The following is a 19,923-nucleotide window of genomic DNA, read 5'->3' as shown; positions in this document are numbered from 1 at the left end:
ACTGGTAATTTTCTTCAAAGGTTTCGACATTCGAACTTCGAAACTTTAATAAATTTACTATTTCTGTATCCTAGCCGTATTCCGACTTATAGATCTACCTATTCATTTTCTACCCTAATGAACCCACAAATCTTTAATTAACCGCGACGCGAGTTTTTAGGGGTTTGACTTGGAGTTTAACGCGCCAGCGGGATTTAATGGGGATTTTACTCTTGCACATGTGCGAGAATGTATGTATGGAAGCATAACCCACCCGAATTGCAACCAATAAAAATAAATCTAAGTATACATCGTACAACAACTTACTTAGGTACTCCAGAGTGGCCAATATTGACCACTTACCTCGTCGTATTTAGTCCATCGTTGGGCCAGATTGGACATACCTTTCGTTGCTCCCGGCCATACAATCTGGTCATTTTGACCAGAGATCAGGAAGGAAGAAAACTCCTTCCATAGTCGGTTATCGTCACCGACAAATATTCCGTACGGTTCGAACTATATGCGAGCGACGATCGTATCGAAAAATGCACGGCCAGGAAAGAAGTTATTTAAAGAAGAAATTTAATTGAAAAAAATTTAATTTCTAAAACTAATCAAAGTGTAACTTTACTTCCGTTTTCAAAAGTATTTTCGTGACTCGATCTTTCAATATAAAATTCGAGCACATAAATATAGAAAAAATGTTACTATGCGTTATATTTATTTTAATTATATTTCGCGAGAAAATGTATAATATGTATGAAATTAAACAATTAATAATCTCTTGAACATGTTGTGAAAAACTGATCGCGAAAACCGACCGCGAAAATCGACCGCAAAGATATGAGATGCGTGTGACTATGCATGTATATTATGCTATATTATGCTAAACGCACCTTGAAAGTATCGCGAGACATGCAGAATAAATAACGTGAGATCCAGAAAAAAGAACTTGCCGCACGAGTAACATCGATATTATAATTGAATATTACAGTTAATCGATAATCTCAAATAAAGTATCAAACAAGAAAATAATTTCAAATTTAAGCATTCCTGACAAAATATATTGAAATCTCACGTCATATTATTTTATAATACTTTATACATATATCAATTCTTTAATTAAAATGGATAGGCTACGAGATATTAGTTGGCCGAATACATCAATAATCTTCATATTTTGCGTAATTTCTATGATGTAATTCGACTATTTTCAACATGAAAAATGAGCTCGACATACTTCGATTTATAGAGCTCTATGAAATCACGTCTCTTCGATAAATTGAATGTATTAAATAAAATGTGAAATTATTTGTAACCTATCTATTTTAACGTAACGGATCTACGAAACATATCAATCTACAATCTACGATCTAAAAATGTAGATTCCGTTACTTTAATAAAAAAACTTTTCGCTCACCGACACGATGCGCAGCGGCGGATTTGTATCTACGTTGATCCTGCAATGGCGCCCGACGCCTCCTCTTCCACTCAGGTGTCGTCCTCTCAGGTGTCGTTGTCTCAGCTGTCCTCCGACACATTCGCGAACTTACACTTCCGTTTGTAAAGTCACTTGTCACTGTATCCGAATTGCCACCGATTGCCACTATACGAACTGTTCGATATCGTCGCACTGATATCCGCACAAATCACTGACACAAATCGCGGGAATTCAACAATCGCACGATGATATCGGTCATTGATTATTCACAGAGAGCGATCATGGTTTCTTCCCGCACTTGTCGCGAACGCGTATCACGAAAGAATAATACAATGTGCGAAGCGGCGCAGGCACCCGAGCGGTTCAACTGTCGCCGCGTGAATGACCCTGCGTACGGCGACGTAAACAACCTCTGCCGAAAACCGAGCGCGGATTCCGAGAAATGACGTAGCGCCGTGAACACTTCGGTCAAAAACAATCTATTGTATCGATTCGTTTGTCGCGACGAATATCACGCATAATTTGAAGTAGAAGTCGCATTTTAATTAAACGAATCGCAACCGCACGCGACGGTTTGTCGTGTCGCGTCGTCGTTGCGACAAATCACCGTAGAAATTATGCGTGGTCTACAATGCGAGTCGCAGAGTCGTAGTCGTAAGAATAATCGACTGCGATTGGTCAATTTCGTCAGACACGTAAGAATTGACCAATCATAGTCGACTATTCTTACGACTACGACTTTACGACTTCTATGTAGACGAGGCTTTAATGATATGATTACGGATCGCGACAATTACTTAAACGCGATTCACAAATGTTAATAACTTCCGAACGAGATGATAGCGCGCCGTAGGAGATGATCGAGATTCTCGTAGGAAATGATCGCGTTACGAGAAGCGACGCGAAGACACGCGGAACACCCGCCTCGCTCGACTGATCCGCGCCGAATGATTCGACACAATAGATTGTTCTCGACCGAGGGTGTTTACGACGCTACGTCATGTCTTGGAATCCGCGCTCGGTTTTCGGCCGAGGTGTTTACGGCGCCGTACGCAGGATCGTTCACTCGGCGACAGTCGCGTTTTTACATTTCTATAATTATTTCATTTTCCTTATACTTTACTTTACAATACATACAATATTGTAAAGAAATAATGACATTATGAAATTAAAAATATAATATCTGTACAATACCTACGGTATTTCTCTCGATTTTATATACGTTATATATAAATAATATACGTTATTTATAAATTTAAGTTTTTGTCGATTATTAACAATTACTAATAGTCGTTAGTAAGTCAAAGAGAAAAGTTTGTATACACATGTCTCGGTTGCATTTCTGGATTACTTGATACATTTTTAATTCAGGAAATATAATCAATGAATGTCACGATAAAACCAAATTGATAATACCAACAGAGACGTGTGGGGCTACTTTCTTGTGCTCATGTACTGCGCATAATCGCCGCTGCGGTGGCAGTAGTGCGCTGCACGGTGCCCAGATTTCGTGTGATCTCGCAATGTGGGGGATCTAAATTGAATTGTAAGATTTTTTTCAATCGTACGTATAACTTGTAGATCTTAGTATCGTTGTCAAACGTGTAGAGTCTCTCAATTAATACCCGATAAAAAGTGTCAAGCGCGCGAGAAGAAACATTAACCAAGAGTCACAGCCGTGACCTAACCTCAAAATCATAGATCAAAATGATTCTTTTTGGGTTAAATTTAATTTTTTTCATAAATTTGTAGGTAAAGAATCGATCAGTATTATTACTTAATTCATATTTATAATTTAATAAAAACATTCGTATGCGTTTAAATTTGTATATTATTATGTGCAGTATACGTGTATGCTATCTAAAAATGTGTACAAATTTTTTACAAGTTTTACTATTTTTATTTGTTGTACACTGACCGGCAATGAATCGTTTCGCGAGAGGGGAATTGTTGTTTCCCCACTCGTTGATAATTTGTTGGTTAGAGTGAAGAAGGGAGTTACTTTTCCTCTTGTGAAACGATTCATTGCCGATGACTGTATGTGAATAGATAAAGATTCTTACAAGTCTTTTTCTGTTGAACAGACTTTAACAAGCTTAGAACTGATAGCAAGGAAAGAAACAAATACCTGCTCTGGTTACTCGTGGACGCGGGTGTGTGGAAATGGGACCTGGTGAATGATCTAAATTGAATATTTTACACAGTACTCTTCGGCACAAGTAAAAGTAATCATTTTGTCCGCAGATAATCGATTTGGACAAAATGAGGCTATGCCGAAGGTTGACATATTGAAAGACGCGGGAAAGCTCAAGTCTACAGATATAGTTTATATGAAACGCCTGGAGGAGCAGAACTTGGAAAGGGCGAAGAGAGTACACGTCTATCGTAAAGCTAATAATCGTATGGCTATCGCTCTAGGCCTCGGAGTCATTGGAATTTACGCTTATACAATATACTCGGTTAAGCAGGAGAAATTCTTAGACGACTTTGAAGTGCCAGAAAAGACGGTCGAGGTCTGAGAAGTTAGCTAGTTTAGAAATTTGAATAAAGGGGTTTGCGGTTTATTGTGTTGAAAAGTTTATATTTTTTTGCTTAAATAATAGCTCGTAAAGTGATTTTTCCTTCCCGGAAAATCACTACCTGAATAAGTCGTCTGTTTCACACAAGTGTGTCTGCGATACAAGACTTAGCATTCGAAGATGGCCGCCCCACGATTGCCACCGCTTCTAACCGTGCGAGATTTATTGAAAATTTATCACTTGAATGCCGTAAAACGTTTGTCTCAGAATTTTCTCCTGGATCACAATTTAACCGACAAAATTGTATCAAAGGCGGGAAATCTCGCCGGGAGCCAAGTACTGGAAGTTGGTCCCGGCCCGGGTGGATTGACCCGGTCTATCCTGAAAAGGGTCCCTGAACGATTAGTAGTCGTTGAAAAGGATGAGAGATTTAAACCGACTTTAGACATGCTGGCGGATTCATTCAGCGCGATTAATGGGAAAATGGATATGGTATACGACGACATCATGAGAACGAACTTAGAGAGTCTGTTCCCGATTGAGAAAAAGAGGGAGTGGAATGACAAATCTCCAGATATCTTCATCATAGGCAATTTACCGTTCAACGTATCGACACCTCTCATAATCAAGTGGCTGCACGCGATATCCGAGCGGCGCGGACCTTGGGCGTTCGGCAGAACGAAAATGACGTTGACGTTTCAAAAAGAGGTGGCGGAACGCTTGGTGGCTGAGCCGATGGATGACCAACGATGCAGGCTGTCAGTGATGGCGCAAACGTGGACATTTCCAATACTTCGTTTTATTATACCTGGTATTCAAACGGCTCGTATATCTTACCCTATCGCGCAAATTAATTTGGCGATTTTTCACTCGCTCCGATTCGTTATTTACAGGCACAGCTTTTGTTCCAAAACCGGACGTCGATGTGGGAGTGGTGTCGTTTATGCCGTTGGTCAAACCACGCACGCAGCACGACTTCAAATTCTTCGAGATGATAACGAGGCACGTGTTCAGTTTCAGGCAAAAGTACAGCATACGATGCGTCGAGTAAGTTTATGCACTTTCTTACTTATCCCTGTCATAATAATAAACGAAATTAGCTTTTAAAAATAATTTGTCATCCCGTTTCTTTACAGGACTTTATTCCCATTAGAATGCCGCAAAGAGTTAGGTTTGATGATGTACAAATTGGCTGACTTGGAGCCGACGGTCAGACCGACGCAACTTACCATTGCGGATATCGACAGGCTAGCGACTGCTTACAAATATCTGATTGAGAAACATCCGGAGCTCGAGTTGTACAAATATCGCACATCCCGGCATTTGTTACCGTTAACAAATACGCAGAATGTTGTAGTACAGGACTGTGCAGAGATGCCGGAAGAAACGTGTACCTATTAACGGGACGATTTATAGTCTGAGACATGCCATCAAGTTTTACTTTTATTAAATCGCAGGTTGTAATGCAGCAGATTAATTCGTTACAATGTGAATTTCGGTTAGAACTGTGTGAGGAAGTCTGTAAATATACATTTATATACATACACAGTATGGCTTAATTCTTAAATAAAAATATAGTACAATGTACAATTTGCATTTTGCTTGTGTTAGACGTAGTAAAAATACTGTTATTTGGAGGAAGAGAATAATTGTGGAGGAATAAGAACAAAAGTATATTCCTAGCATTATCAAATTCTCGATGCACGCCGATTATACGGGACGTATACGGCACCCTGTATCCTTGACGCTGCTGATTCTCGCGGATTTTTCGATACTATCAATCTGCGAACCCTATGAACCTCGGATCTAATAAAGTCTACCCTATTAATATCATTTTCGCAAGGAGCGATACTGGTAAGAAGAGTCGCAGACGTGGGAAATGCGGCGGATAAAGTACTTTAACATCCGTAAATAATCTGCGAAAAGAAAACGATACCCAATACACCGGTCAATATCACAGCTACTCGTCATTTTTGAAGGGTTTAATCATTAATATTAAATAGCCCTATATATATATGTAGACATATATTATGTGTGTACTTAAAATTATTCATTAGGAATCGATAGAATTATGCGCGGCTTTCGAGGCCACGTAGCGTTTTACCTTACAGTGTCGTAGGAAACTAAAGTTTCTGCAACGTACTGTAACAACCGAACACAGATGGTTATACTTCGAATTCGGTAAGAACTAGACTTTCGTGTCGCTCGTCGACGGCAGCGTGCCAACGAGCCGAGGAAATCCTTTGGTCTAGCGTTCTCTCTCCGCAACAAATCATTACTAATTCATCTGGAGATCATGTACATTTATGCAATCGCTTAGACTTGTTCGCACTGTCGGATAGCTTCAGTGTCGCTTAAGAATGTGTTAAATCGCGATACGATAACATCGCGTTGCATACGTGCCTATTACAACTAAGTCGTTAGTTCCTTGCTACACCGCAGATCATAATATTAGGAAGAGCCCCTCGACGTTTTCGCCAAGCACCAAGGGACTGCGCGTGAGCCTGTAACGTTCTGCACCACCTTTTTGTTCTCGCGCCGTCCTCGGCCTGTAATGAATCAGTTTACCATATACTCCTACAGGTGTCAATAATTTTCTTTGCAATTTAAAATCCATCAAATCGATTTGCACTTGGAAAGAAATCAAATTAATGTTTCACCTTAAATATAAACGTCTCTTTAGAAGACAATTCCTGTATTTCGAAGTAATCTTCGAGATCCGTTTCACAACATACTATGCACTTATCAAGGTACAGCGGCTCCTGAAATAATGTCGATGATTAGAAAACGGATTCGCGTGATTAATATATTATTATTACAATATATGGGCAATAAGAAAATTTTACAGCATAAAGTATACAATGACTCACTCGTAGTAAAGAATATCGTCCAAGTTTCTCTTTGACCAGAAGTAGGGTAGCTTCCTTGATACCTATGTGCTTTGGAAAGAGCGAGTCGTCGTTAAACTCCGGATACTCGATATTCGACTGGAAATACAAATGTCATTTGTATTTGCGCACAAAACTGTTTTATAAGAGATCTTTAAAGACGCATTCATGTTTACCTTGCCGTTTGTGACAAGCATGGCAGTAACAGGTGCGAGTTTAACGGTTCGGCCGCGTCTCCAGTTATTATCAGTCGGCTGCGCCACTAGAAGACGTCCTTCGAGGACAAACCTAGCTTCTTCGTGTGCCCATTCCAGGATCTCGACGGCCATCTAGCATAAATTTAAAAAAAATGTTAACAGGCATGATTAGAGTTGCATGATAATTTATACTTGGAAGTTAAATAAGTAGCAAAAATAAAACAAACTTAAATATAACACACCTTTCTCAGCTTGATGTTCACCATGTCCTGCTCGCCGATGGACCGTCTGCCATTTTGAATAATCGATATTCTCCTCCACAATTTCGTCGATGTAACATCCTTCGCCTCCTATCGATCAAGGGCGTTATTTATATTCAGCTATGTATATTTATACTTGTACAGCATAGTATACTTACAGCATTCATGTGTTCCAAGTGTAGTTCGATGTTCGTTTGAGCCTGCTTGAGCCTCTTCTTCGCTTCTTGGATGTCAGGTCGAACGAAGGGCGTCGCTTTGAGCAAACGTGCCAGAAGCAGAGGATACTTCGTTACTCTTTGGACAGGAACCTGAAAAATAACGACGCGCGAAATTAGGAATGTACGACTTATCATCCTTCGTCCCGGAGTCAAAGAGTTAGGTCGAAGAATCAAGTGGACCTTACCATTAAAAAGGAGTTCAGGTTCATCCTTCGCAAAACCGTGTTCTCCATTTGCGAGACCCTGAGGAAGATGCGAAGGAGCTCCTTCTCCTTCTCCAAATTTTGCAGCAACAAACTGGCGCCGCCTTGGCGCGTGCAGTAGCTCTCGAAAGCGTGGAGCATCCTTTCCGACTCGAGGAAGATCTTGCCCACGTCCACCGTCAAGAGGTCCTCGTCCCCGGATTCCTGCGCGATCGGGAAAATCGCAACACGTAAATCTTTGCACGCGTTCGCGTATTTAAAAGAATCGAATTACTCCTCGCGTTTCTTACCTGAGCGAGCTCCACGCTATCCTTCAGTTTCTCGGCGAGAACGAGATTGTGCTCGAGCAGCTCCTCGACGTTCAGGAAGATCGCCGACAGCTGCTCCGACGTGAGAAGGCCCGCCCTTAACATCGGCTGGTGGAACTCCTCAAGTATGATCTGGAGATCTCTGCCGTACTTCTGCTCGGTTTCCACGATTTCCGTGATAATCTCTTTCCGTTCCGCGCGCTTCTTCGAGCACTTCCTGCACACGAAAGGCGCATAAACCACACCGCTGAAAAAAAATCAGAAATAAAAATATTTGTGCGTGACGACGCGACAGCACGAACGTTATGAGGAAGTTGCTATTGAGACAGATTTTTCTTTTTAATGTCGGATGAAAGCGAAGGCGAGTCGAGTAACAGTGCTCGCGACTGTTACGAATTTGTATGTGTAATTTACGATCGCGGATGAAAGTAACTGTCGCAACTTGCCAGACGCATATTGCATTATCCATTCATCAAGCGTCAACTGCGCTCCTCGATAACGGCGAACTTTCGTTCTCGGGCAAATAAAATCGACGGGAGAAAGTGGCCCACTGGTCTCCCCCGCGCCACTCTGGTCGCGTAATCTAGCCGAGCGAATTCTCAGGTACGAATTCTAGACATGTTCGATAGCTTTGCTTCGACCAAAAAAAAAAAGATACAGACACGCGTTAACTAGTCGGAGAGCTAGCGTTTCCGGGCGAGGACATTTTCCCCGCTTGATTTCTTATCAGCGACGACGATCGCGTTTCCGGGTATGGACGCAATAATTCGGGAGAAGACATTTTCCCCGATTGGTTTCTCTTATCAGCGGCGAAGATCGGCTAACGGCGCGGATGGATGTCACGGCTGTGAAAAGTTCGCGACCGTAGCGAAACGGCATTAGTTTCTCGATTCGCGAGATTCACTCCTGGGAGGCCGGGACGCAGAACGGCACTTTGTTCGTTGGATTTATAGTTCAGAGGCGAATCGAGCGAGTCCCGCGCGGAACTCGCGGCAAGCCGAATCTCTCACGGTCGAAACTCGGCCGCACGGCCGAGTGGAGGATACGCTCTAGCGAGGACTCCGGGACCGTTATATCCTCTCTCTCCGGATCATCGAGCGCTATCTGCGCGAATCCGGCTCGAGGTGATAACAGTGGACGATTTAGGACGTCGGGATGCATTAAGAACGAGTTTCGCGAGGCTCTTCGACATGTGCGTTTACGTTCATTTGCGTGTCCGGCGACGCAAAACGGCACGCGAAACCATAGTACGACTGGTAGGTCCACTCCGTCATTTGTTTCGTCTTGCGTCGATCCCTTCTGCGTATCCGACATTGCGCTGGGCAGGCCAATGAGAGGAAAGTCGTATGTGTGGCAGTGTGGCTTTGATGAGTACGCATAGACGTATAATATGTAGACTGCGCATTTGGCTGAAGAAGTGTACAAACTTTGGAAAAAGACAACGTACGTCGAGTGGTCGCCCTCTATCATTCCCCTTGCTCTTCTGTTACCCCACTGTTTATTAGACAAAGATGAGGTGACCACTCAACTGTCAGCTATCTCGTTCTGAAGTTTGTACGTGTTCTCAACACGGGAATGGTAGGGAACGCGCGGTCTATTCTTACAATAGCTGCTTTCCTTTTACACTTAAGTGATACTGAGTCACTCAGTTATGTGAGTATTTTATACTCGGATATGACGTCATTAATGTGAGTCTATTAAACTCACTAAAGCACACGGTCTTGATCGTGTGCAAAAACTCAGTTAAATCTGGTTGAATCTCACTTCTCAAGAATCAAAAGGAACATGCATTCAACTGAGTTACGACGGCACAAGTGAGATTTATCTGAGTTTTCATGTAAAAGGAAAGCAACTTATGTCTATTATGTGAGTACGTATATACACACACATCGCTGGATCCTGCCCGAGTGCATGGCGGAGTGCCACGTGATTGGGACCGCAAAGATCAAAGGGACCGACGAGAGATAAACGTACTAGTTATAACCATAGATGAAACTAAAGACGCGAGGCTGAAGTGTGAGAGCCTGAGATGTCCGTCGAGGCGTTTTCTCTCCCGTATCTGTAGCACCGGACACCAAGCAAACTGTGTATAACGGTTTCGATTCCCGATTTCGAGTCTCTACTCACCTGTCGGTTATCAGGGGGTCCAGCCGCTGCTCGCAATCCTCGCACAGCTTCGTGGCCCCGGAAATTACCTGCGGCATTCCACCGAGGAGACTCCCCGGGCTGGAGGAGACGTTGCCCGTTCTCCAGCGCCTCGCGACACAGCGAGTGCTACTGGCTTGGCTGCTCTCAGATCCGACCCCGCTGTCGGTTCTCTCTATGTCGACCGTTCTCGACTGCGAAAACGATAAGGGGAGATTAGAATCCCACGTTAACTAGTGACGTACGTTCGGCACTTCCGAGATCCCGGAAAGAAAAGGTTTACCTACGACGAATCTCGCTTTGGCGCCGATCGGTAGCTTCGAACTCACCTTCAACGCCTCCGGCGAGCTCGTCAGGATGATATTGCACTCCTCACTGCTGTCGGACACGTTGGAGATCTGCGAGCTCTTGGAACTGAGGTCGCCCAGGCTGGTCTCCTTCTGCTCGTACAGAGCCTCCAGGTCTCCCTCGGCATCGTCCTCCTCGTCCTCGTCCTCATCCTCGTCCTCCTCCGCGGGGCGCGCGCGGTCCTTGGAATCCATCAGAAAGCTCAGCAATTCGAATTTGGTGGAGATATTGTTCTCGTCATCGGGCGACGTCGACATTTTCTTGAAGAAATCTTCGGGACTCTTGGACAAGTAGGTCTCGGCCAGGTCCTCCGAGTTGGACTTCTTGAAAACTTCCTCCGACAAATAGGGACCGAGAAACTGACCCGGCGTGACTTTCTTGTAGTATTCCACGTCCCCGAAGTAGATTCTATCTTTGATGTAATCCTCCGTGGGTGGCGGACTCAGCGGCAACGGTGGCGGCTCGTCGGGTATCTCCTCGTAGATCGGCTCCTTGATCACCTCGTACGGGTTCTCCTCGAGGAAGAGATTCGTCGAGATAAAATCACCATCGGAGTTCAAGCTGGACGAACGCGAGTAATTCGCCTCCAGAGTAGACTCGGAGCTTTCGTACTCTTTGCTCTTCAGCAAGCTCTGCTTCAGGATTTTCAGGATTACTTGGCCGCTGTCCTCGTCCAGGATCTCACCGTTCTCGCGAGCCTTTCGTAGGGAATCTTCAAGCAGCTTGGAGATCAAAGCCTCCTTGGACAAGCCGGACAGTTTGGAAGGACTTTCGACGTCCTTGAACCGCGACTTGGACTCCGGCCGCGCTGTTCTTTCGTCCGACGCGTAAAATCTCGAGGACTGATTAGAATTGGAAGGTTTAATCTCGACGCTTAGCCTCTTCTGTCTCTCGAAATTCGCCGCCGGCGGTTCCACGTATCGACACGACGAAGTGTCGTCACTGGACGGCGCTGGTACCTCGCCATTCATCTTCGGATTCGTCTCGCCGTTTTCGACGATGCGATTATCCTTCCCGGCCTGTTTGGAACGCGAATCGTCGTTCGCCGACTCGACCACGATGTTCGACTTGTAATTCTGGAGTATCACCAGAGTGCGATTCTCCACGGAGTTCTGGACCTTCGGCGGGTTCTCCGAGTTCACGGAGATCACCGTCGGATTGCACACGCTATCCTCCCCGCCTACGCTGATAGTCACCTTGTTACCCGGCGTCAGTTCCGCGTTTGTATTTTGATCGCCGTTGATAAGGATGGACGTTCTTTTGGCGCCTTTCTGACCGGAATCCGGACCGATCTGCAGCCGATGTACCAGCGGCGACGAGCGCGGGCTCACCGTGATCTTGCAAACGTTGCTCTCGGCAGAGTTGATCTCGATCTTCGAGGATCCGTAGGAGCTCGTCGAGTTCCACGACGCCGTCGATGCCGAGGAGACCGTTCGCCGATGATCCTTGATCGAGTTGACGGGACTCTCGTCCGCGCTGGAGTCACCGACCTTGAAGCGATGTCTCTGCCTACCGGGCGGCGGAGACCAGCTTGTAGGTCTCATCGTACGGAAATGTTCGTTGCTCGCGTCGGAAATGTCGCTGCGCGAGTCTGACGGCGGTTCAGCCTCCTTCTCGGCATTATCAGCAGTCTTCCCGAGAATTTCCTCCACGTTTTTGCTCGCCCTGACCTCGCAATCGGACTCCTTGCCCGTTTCTCCCTCGATTTCTTCCTTCCTGCTTTTCCTTCTCGGCGAATTTTCCTCGTCTGCGTCCTCGCGCGAAACTGCACACGTGGACGACGAGGAGGATTCTTTGATTTTCTTGCCGAGACTGAGCCGCATCGTATCCGAGAACAGGATGTCACCCGCCGAGATTTTCGGTTTACTGAACGACCGATCGCTTTGACTCCGCGTCAAGGATTTTCTGGAGTTATCTGCGGGCAGCAATCGAGAAGGAAGCAATCCGTAATTAAAGGAACTAATGACCGTGAAATTTTTATTTCATAATATATGAATATATTCACGTATCTTTCAACAATTACATTTAAACTATGCAGTATTCCGAATAAAATGTATCACTGACACATGCATACTTATAATCGCGCATAAACCTATACCAAACATGCAACATATGAAGTCCGACGTATCAAAAAGTAAAGTAAGTTATATCCGTTCTCCTTTTCAGTTCGGTTAAAAAAATATATCCGTCTATATCCTGTTACGAGACTCGCAATTAATCTCAACTACAAAAACAAATCAAGCATTACTCGGTTGTGAAAATTAGCTGTATTGTTGATACCGTTTCCGGTGAAACAGATAATTTTCTTATCTGACAGATCTCTTTAATAATTAGCTGCAACATTGGATAAATCGAACTAGCGCGTTATGCTCGTAATAACAATTTTCAAGCTCGGGTGAAATTAACGATGTATATCATTTTATGTTGCCTACGGAAGCTCGGCGACTTATTTTCTTCAGTTCTGTTTTCTTGCGTTTTGTATTACCTAATAAAAGTAGAAGCATTTCTCCTCCCTTTGCACAAAGCGAGAATTTCCGTTCGGGTCTGGAGAACGTTTGCAACGCTAAAATTCCCCGGAAGGAAAACCGCAGATGTGAAGCATGAAGCTGGAATTGGATACCCACGAAGAGTACGCTCGGCGATTTGATGCCAAAATTTACTCGGACGCATGTCTGAGAAAGTTTATGCTACTTCTTAGCAGATTTACGACGGTATCGCTTCATAGTAATGTATAACTGCATTCGCAGAAGGAAAGTACACTCTCAACTTATTCTTTCCAGTAAAACAATCGCACTACAATACATCCTAGTAAGAAATTCCAATGAAATTAAAGTGTTAATGTGCTCGTACTCTCAGCAATTCGAAATAATTTTAATATAATTGTATTGTTTTCTATCGCACACATGTTGCTGCTTCATGATCTACTTCAGATTAGAAATTTGGAGTTTACTTGTATTGTTATTTACAGAGGCGTGGAATCTTCTACATCCATAACTTTAATTTACTAACGAGTACTGAAAGGGATCGGTTTGTGTGCCAGGTATCATTTATCTTCGTCGATTTCTCAATATATCTCGTTCAATTCGTTTGTTACGGCACCAAAGTTCAACACAAAGTTAACTATCATCGAAGGCTTCTTTTGATACGCGTCCCTAGTGACTGGCGAAAGCGCACAGATTTTTGGTAGCAAACGAGCTCGGAATTTCTCGCCGCGTGAAAATTCAACGGGTTTTCCACAGCTGCTCCACTTTATGCGGCCGCCAAGAATTTCCGAGACGCGTGCGATTATCCGGCCGCAAAAGCGATCGCGCAAATCGCCGATCCGCCTCGTTTATGGCTTTATGACTTGGATCAACCTCACGCACGCGAAAGAAAAGATGAGCTGCCGCCGTCACGAGGTTTTGCGAAACTAAGTATTGTGCCGCAACAGTTGATGAGCCTTCTTTGCGCGGATTATACCATGTTGATCATCAGCTTTGCGACAAATTTGACGCCAGTACGGACGCCTCATAAAGTGCTTTCCAAAAGATGCGCCTGTCTCATTTTTAGGTTTATCATATTTTAGAATTTCATGTAATAATATTTTAAATATCATTGCAAGAAAGAACCGATATATCTAAAATTTGTATTTAAAAAGGCTAACATTTAATATAATTATTAATACAGTATTGATGCAATTGCACGATAGCTAAAATTCCTTAGCTCGAAGTTCATTGAAAGATGCGAAAAAAGATGTTCGCTGGCCTCTGTTCCCAAGTTTCAATTATCTGGCAAATAAGGCGATCGCAAAAAGACCGAGCATTTACATGTAGGAAATGTAAACAATGGGTTAAGAAAAAGTGGCCAACAAAGTGAGAGAAAGAGAGATGCTGAAATGAATATTGTTCTGAAACGCTCTAGGGCTCTCCTCTACGAAAGGAAAGCACGAGATGAGCGGTGTACAACGACGGTTCCTTGTTCGCGCGTGAATTTACGCCACCGCGTGTAGAACGAGTGAAGAAGACCGCTGATGATGTACGGACCGTGAATCGCCGCGGTGTGAAGAAGGGTTTATCGAGCCGCACTGCCGTCTCATCGTCGGCGCGAACGAGTGAAAACGTGAGAGATCTCTAAAAAGCATATAATTACATGGTTCTGGACCGTGCGCGCGCGGATCAAGGGAACGAACCGATGATTTATGAGACCCGTGGGTAAACAACGACGGCGCGAATGAGTCAAGGTTCCCCACGAGCTGCACGATGCAGGTGCATCCATTACAGGCGCAGCACGTGGCTGGCGCAGCCTGTGCGCTTATGTTCATGATCGATGATATCTCTAAAATCTATCGAGTGTTCATCGGAAAACATTTTTTCACGCATTCATTTCCTTCAATTATATTTCATCTTTTTCATTTATTTTTTCGTTATTTATATATTTTTTTTTATTACTTTGCATCATGGAAGCTCATGCGGAATGTATGCGCGTTAATCCAGCTACGATACAAAATGTGTGTTTCATCTGAAATCTACTATTTTAAAATATAAAGATGGAATGAGATTCTTCGTGATGGAATGAAAAATCATTCCATCTTTACAACTTCCCAACTGATAATTTATTATAATATCACGAGACATGGTAGCGTCTCGCGCCAAGTATAAGCGCAGCTAGAACCGCGCGCACGCGAGACCGACCGTGTAGTTTACTAGTTTAACTCTGTTGTTTGTTATATGTTTAAAAAATCGTGTACAAACTGTGAGTTAATGGTAACAAAACAGCAAATAAAAATTTTAATTTGCATGTATTTTAAACGTGATCCAAATAGCGCAACAGACACGCCTCAATTTAATTACGGGAAGATTGGCTGCAGGTTATTAATTTTCAAAGTGGAAAGAGCGTGGCGAAAGCAATCCCCTGCAAAGCATCGTCATTGAGTTATTACATTACTACTGAATTACCGTACGCGCAACACAGAACGTGAAACTGAACGAAAATAATTCGCGATATGCATCGCGCGCTTGCATGAAGATCGTTCGTCCGTCCGCGCGGGAGGAGAAACGAGTGTAAAAAGATTCTTGCTTGGGAAAAGAAATCGGCGTTTAGATTTTATAATTCGAACGCGCCGAGTTCGCTCGTGCCTGAGCTTAGAAAGTAGACTGGAAGTGACTAATTAAAACGTCCCGCGAAGGAGGAACAGAGATGGATTGCGCAAAGCAATGAATGGAGATGCTCTGTCTTTAGAGTGCACGTGCATACAAGTATTATGCGCCGAATATCCATTTTTGAGAAAGAACCGTAGAGCCATTTAACTCCTGCCCCCCCTTTTCACGCGATTTGAAATTTAAAGTTATTCAGAAAATAACAATTTTCCAATGCAAAATTATCTTACAAGTTTTTTTTTTAATTCATAAGATTTTATATCTCTAATGTTTCTGATATTTTTTTAACGGTTTATAATTTGCATCTCGCATGATTAACTGTAGTCGTCGTCGCATAATAAATTATTATTTTCTAAGCAGGTACGCTTAATGACTTTCTTCGTAAGATTAATGATTTGCATTAGTATGGAAGCGATAAATAACTAAACGGATGGAACGAGGGTGCGAAGAGGAGAGAAAACCTTGGTCCGTCAGGCCTACGAGGCGTCTCGGTCGCTCGCTCGCCCGCAGTTATCTAACGTGTTGTCGCGCGGTGCATTTACACCGGAAACACGATCACCGGAAGCCATCGTAGGGCTATCTCTGTTGTACTCCTCGCTACACGCACAATGTCGCGAACGTAGAGGTTTGCATTTCACGAGCGGCCATCGAGGGCGGACCGAACGTAAAGATATGAGAGAAAAATTTTTTTTAATGGTTTCACATTCCCAACACCCTCTGTGCAAATCACGTTTCATTTTTATTTCTTTATGACCGAATAAATTACATAACATTTGAAAAGAAAGTCAAGTTATATAAATTTTCTAATTAAGAATTTTAACTACAGGAGGATTGACTGTCAGAGAAACCAAATTACGAAAACGATAATAATGTAATACGTTACATGTTCCTTGTTGCGTAAAGTCGCGTAAAATACAAGTAAAGTCGCGTTCTTTTTTTTTCCTTGCGCTCAATTCGCCGAAGATTCCCATAAATCTATTCGACGGTGCTGCGACTAAAGGAGACGTTTAGTTAATCGGGACCTACGGCTATCCAACATTGGTGCAACGGGGCTTCAGTCTCATTCTAAGACGTGAATGACTCTTAACGTCTCTCGGAGAGAAAACTGTCAGCTATCTTGAACTTTACTGCCGTGCTCGATTATTGAAGCATAACTGCTGAGCTACATGTTAACTCGCCTCGATCAGTCGACGTATCGCGAGCAAATGCGTCGGGCACCAAAAAGTGCATCGGCATGGTCATCATCCACGTAGTATCGTACAATTACCATTGCACCATAACACGTGCAGTATTCTGTTATACCACTGCCGCTGTAACCGCTGTTAGCATTGAACGTGACTTATGACGACGGGTGGAGATCGCGCACCGAATATCAATTAATCGCTAATAATTAATACGACGCGTGTAAAGAGTCACGCGGCGAAGTCGTTAACGCAACGTTTCTATTAATAGGACGAATTCACGTAACTCTCTTTGTTTTTTTGCCCCCCCCCTGTCGAGGCCGGCGCTCAAACGAGCCGCGTACAAGGCACATTTCAGCACTCCGACGTTACTGCCAATCATCCGAGTTAATTCGCACGACTTTTTCCCGTCACGTCTTATCTCTCGTGTCAGCGTGCAGACTCAATTTGCACCGCGAGCTCCACATTCTCGAATCCGTTCGTCACGTCGTGAACGTCAGACCTGGTTCCGAAGCCCTTTTCGAGAGAGATCTAATTACGCGTAATAGCGACGCGGAAAATTGACGGAGACTCGCGAATTAAGTCTTATTGTTAGATGCACGCGTGACACATAAGAAATGTTTCGTAGAAAAACACACACGGAGAAAAATATTCGATTAAATGTAATCGGATAATCCAATTACGTAATAACAAACGGATATATCCGATGAAAAATATGGCTTTTCGATCGAGTTTCATCGGTAGCTGCATCTCATCGGATCGATACATAATTTAATCGGAAAAATTAACCATCGGAAACACTATTTGATTGAAAAATTTGTATTTTTGCTTCTTTTATTAAACACGTGCCAGTTACGGTCGACTGAAACTTACTCATTACTACACTGAGAAAAATGTCCGATTAAATATAATCGGATAATCCAATTACATGATAACAAACGGATATGTCCGATTAAATTGTATATCCGATGAAAAATTTGATCGGTTTTTCAATCGAATTTCATCGGATAAATTTCATCGGATATATCCATAATTTAATCGGAAAACGTAATCGGAAAAATTAACCATCGGACATACTATTTAATTGGTTTATCCGATGAAAATTTTTCTCAGTGTATTTAATTTGTTTGTCCGATGGAAATTTTTCTCAGTGTGACGAATATTCCACAATATTCTAATTGATTTTCCTTACCTTAGCGCTGGTATCTAATTAGCTAAACTTTTCTTCCCATTTCGACAAAATACCGCGCTCTACCGATATAAATCTCGACGCGATAGAACAATGATGTTGTGGCAGCGCGAAAGAAATTGCCGATGGAAATTATTTCATACTCTGTCGGAAGCCACTAGACTTTCACAAAATTATATTTTCAATCGCGGGAGCGAACTTCCGGAATTCGCGGTAGACTTCGCGAACCGGCGCTACGTGATGCACTTTGTTATCGGAAGCACGTGCGCTCGATGCGATCAGCGAGATCGCGTTTATACCGAACCGCGGAAATACACGCGTCCCTTCCTCTTCTCCTCTCCCCCCTAAAACAAAAAATAGACGACGGAATCTGATCGGATCGTCACCGATCGAATTAGTATGCAACTATTCCTCCTCCCTCGGCGAGGAGGTTCACGATACGCCGGCGGGCCGCCAGCGGCGTGCCGATAAATATGTACACGTTGTTCCGTATAAGGCGGACAACCGTCGCTCGCATTGTCCCCGATCGTTTCGTATCTTTCTCACGCGTCCACTTTCGCGGGCTTTCTCTGTCTCTCTCTCTTTCTCTCTCTTTCTTTCAACACGAGTGCTCGGGAAACGCGAGCCCGCAGCACGATAACGCCGCCGCGGTGTTCGCTTCGCGATAAATGCGCAACACCGTTTGTTAAAATATCTGAAAAGATATACTTGGGCAAAAATAATAAATACTCGCTTTAACGCCCTCCTTTTGAGAAAGTTAAGAGAAACGGTTCTATTATGATGAACGGTAGTGTTGTTCTCTCTGCATGTCGGTTGCTACCCGTTACGATGGACAGGCGAGAAATGAATTAACATAAATTTTACGAGCGACTTGGTAAGAATTAGCGTGTCGTGATTTTTACAGAAAATATCGTTTTGTGTATTCTATACCTAAGAAGGCGCGCGGTGAGCATCGAAAAAATTTGTAACGCGCTGCTACGAGAATGTACTTTTGGGGCAAGCAGCCAGGATAATTTGTCAGCTTGATGCCAGGCTAGCCCTGACCTTACACACTTTCGAATGCTCCAGACACGACTCGCGGGGCGCCTTTAGGCGCCTTTTAAGAGCGAGCCAAACTGCCCGAGGATAAGACTCAGGGTCGTCAGGATTCGCTAACCTTTCTCCTCGTGTCATCGACAAAGCCGTCTTAAGGACGGTTACCCGCGGGTTTCAGTCCCGCCTTTCAAGTCGCGTGTCCGCCATTAATTCGTATTCGTGTTAACTTGCCAAACTTTGCGCACGACAAACATCCATTCGTGTAACTGGCAAGAAACGATCGTTACCTCCGCAAAATGAGGAATAAGCTACGTACATATTGGTATTTTCACTTGTATTTCTCCGAAGGAAATCGCGAATCGCGGAGGACCCGCTGACGATCTTTAAAATGTTCGCGATCAAAACTGCCCGCCGTTAGGGGAACCGTGCGCGAGCCGTTATCCTTGAACGCGTAACTTTTTCTCGAAAGTTCAGGGATAGCCTGATAAGTCGTGTCAACCGTAACGGCCATTAATCATAATGGCGTATTAGCATAATGACCGGAGGGGAGAGGCTCCTGACCGACGATGATAACGACGATAAGCGCTGACGAGTCGGTGCAAGATTATCGATCCGCAATGGACGAAGATCCCGCGATATGAAAGAGCCGCGTTGCACTTTTAAGGCCCGTCTACATAGGACGCAAAACGCAGGACGCAGACGCGCACGCAGGATGATGTTTCACTACACGCAACGTACACGCATTCGCAAATCAGCCATACGCGACTATAGTTGAACCAAAAGATAAAGTTGGTTCAACTATATCGCGTATAGCTGATTTGCGAATGCGTGTACGTTGCGTGTAGTGAAACGTCATCCTGCGTGCGCGTCTGCGTCC

The 19,923-nt window shown here is 43.8% G+C and overlaps 3 protein-coding genes across 5 annotated transcripts in view; 2 read left to right on the top strand and 1 right to left on the bottom strand.

Moving 5' to 3' along the window:
- Nucleotides 1-2,860: 2,860 nt before the first annotated feature.
- On the top strand, nt 2,861-4,119 carry LOC105570221 (cytochrome c oxidase assembly factor 3, mitochondrial). 3 transcript variants are annotated; one of them, XM_012027264.1, is made up of 4 exons: nt 2,861-2,966; nt 3,505-3,593; nt 3,665-3,933; nt 4,024-4,119. In XM_012027264.1, the coding sequence occupies exons 2-4, from the start codon at nt 3,584-3,586 to the stop codon at nt 4,033-4,035; spliced, it is 291 nt and encodes a 96-aa protein (XP_011882654.1). In that variant the 5' UTR covers nt 2,861-2,966; nt 3,505-3,583; the 3' UTR covers nt 4,036-4,119. The 3 variants fall into 3 exon arrangements, with proteins under 3 accessions (XP_011882654.1, XP_011882655.1, XP_011882656.1); XM_012027265.1 differs by having other exon boundaries at nt 2,861-2,984; XM_012027266.1 differs by lacking the exon at nt 2,861-2,966 and adding an exon at nt 2,991-3,172.
- LOC105570222 (dimethyladenosine transferase 1, mitochondrial) lies at nt 3,938-5,525 on the top strand. The gene is made up of 3 exons (XM_012027267.1): nt 3,938-4,750; nt 4,833-4,986; nt 5,076-5,525. The coding sequence occupies exons 1-3, from the start codon at nt 4,120-4,122 to the stop codon at nt 5,338-5,340; spliced, it is 1,050 nt and encodes a 349-aa protein (XP_011882657.1). The 5' UTR covers nt 3,938-4,119; the 3' UTR covers nt 5,341-5,525.
- The window catches only part of LOC105570224, a 102,337-nt gene continuing 87,778 nt past the window's right edge, over nt 5,365-19,923 (bottom strand). Inside the window, exons 6-15 of the mRNA XM_012027268.1 lie at nt 10,488-12,421; nt 10,141-10,352; nt 7,996-8,260; nt 7,688-7,909; nt 7,443-7,592; nt 7,267-7,374; nt 7,004-7,156; nt 6,810-6,926; nt 6,600-6,701; nt 5,365-6,488 (exon numbers count right to left, since the gene is read on the bottom strand). Of these exons, the coding sequence (XP_011882658.1) occupies nt 6,360-6,488; nt 6,600-6,701; nt 6,810-6,926; nt 7,004-7,156; nt 7,267-7,374; nt 7,443-7,592; nt 7,688-7,909; nt 7,996-8,260; nt 10,141-10,352; nt 10,488-12,421 (3,392 nt within the window). The 3' untranslated portion in view covers nt 5,365-6,359. The remainder of the gene's footprint in view (nt 6,489-6,599; nt 6,702-6,809; nt 6,927-7,003; nt 7,157-7,266; nt 7,375-7,442; nt 7,593-7,687; nt 7,910-7,995; nt 8,261-10,140; nt 10,353-10,487; nt 12,422-19,923) is intronic.

Source organism: Vollenhovia emeryi, unplaced genomic scaffold, assembly GCF_000949405.1.
Source record: "Vollenhovia emeryi isolate VEMERY1.0 unplaced genomic scaffold, V.emery_V1.0 DF939121.1, whole genome shotgun sequence".
NCBI classification, from domain to species: domain Eukaryota; kingdom Metazoa; phylum Arthropoda; class Insecta; order Hymenoptera; family Formicidae; genus Vollenhovia; species Vollenhovia emeryi.
Note: the sequence above shows the minus strand (reverse complement) of the source record. Positions and strands in the feature narration are given on the sequence as shown.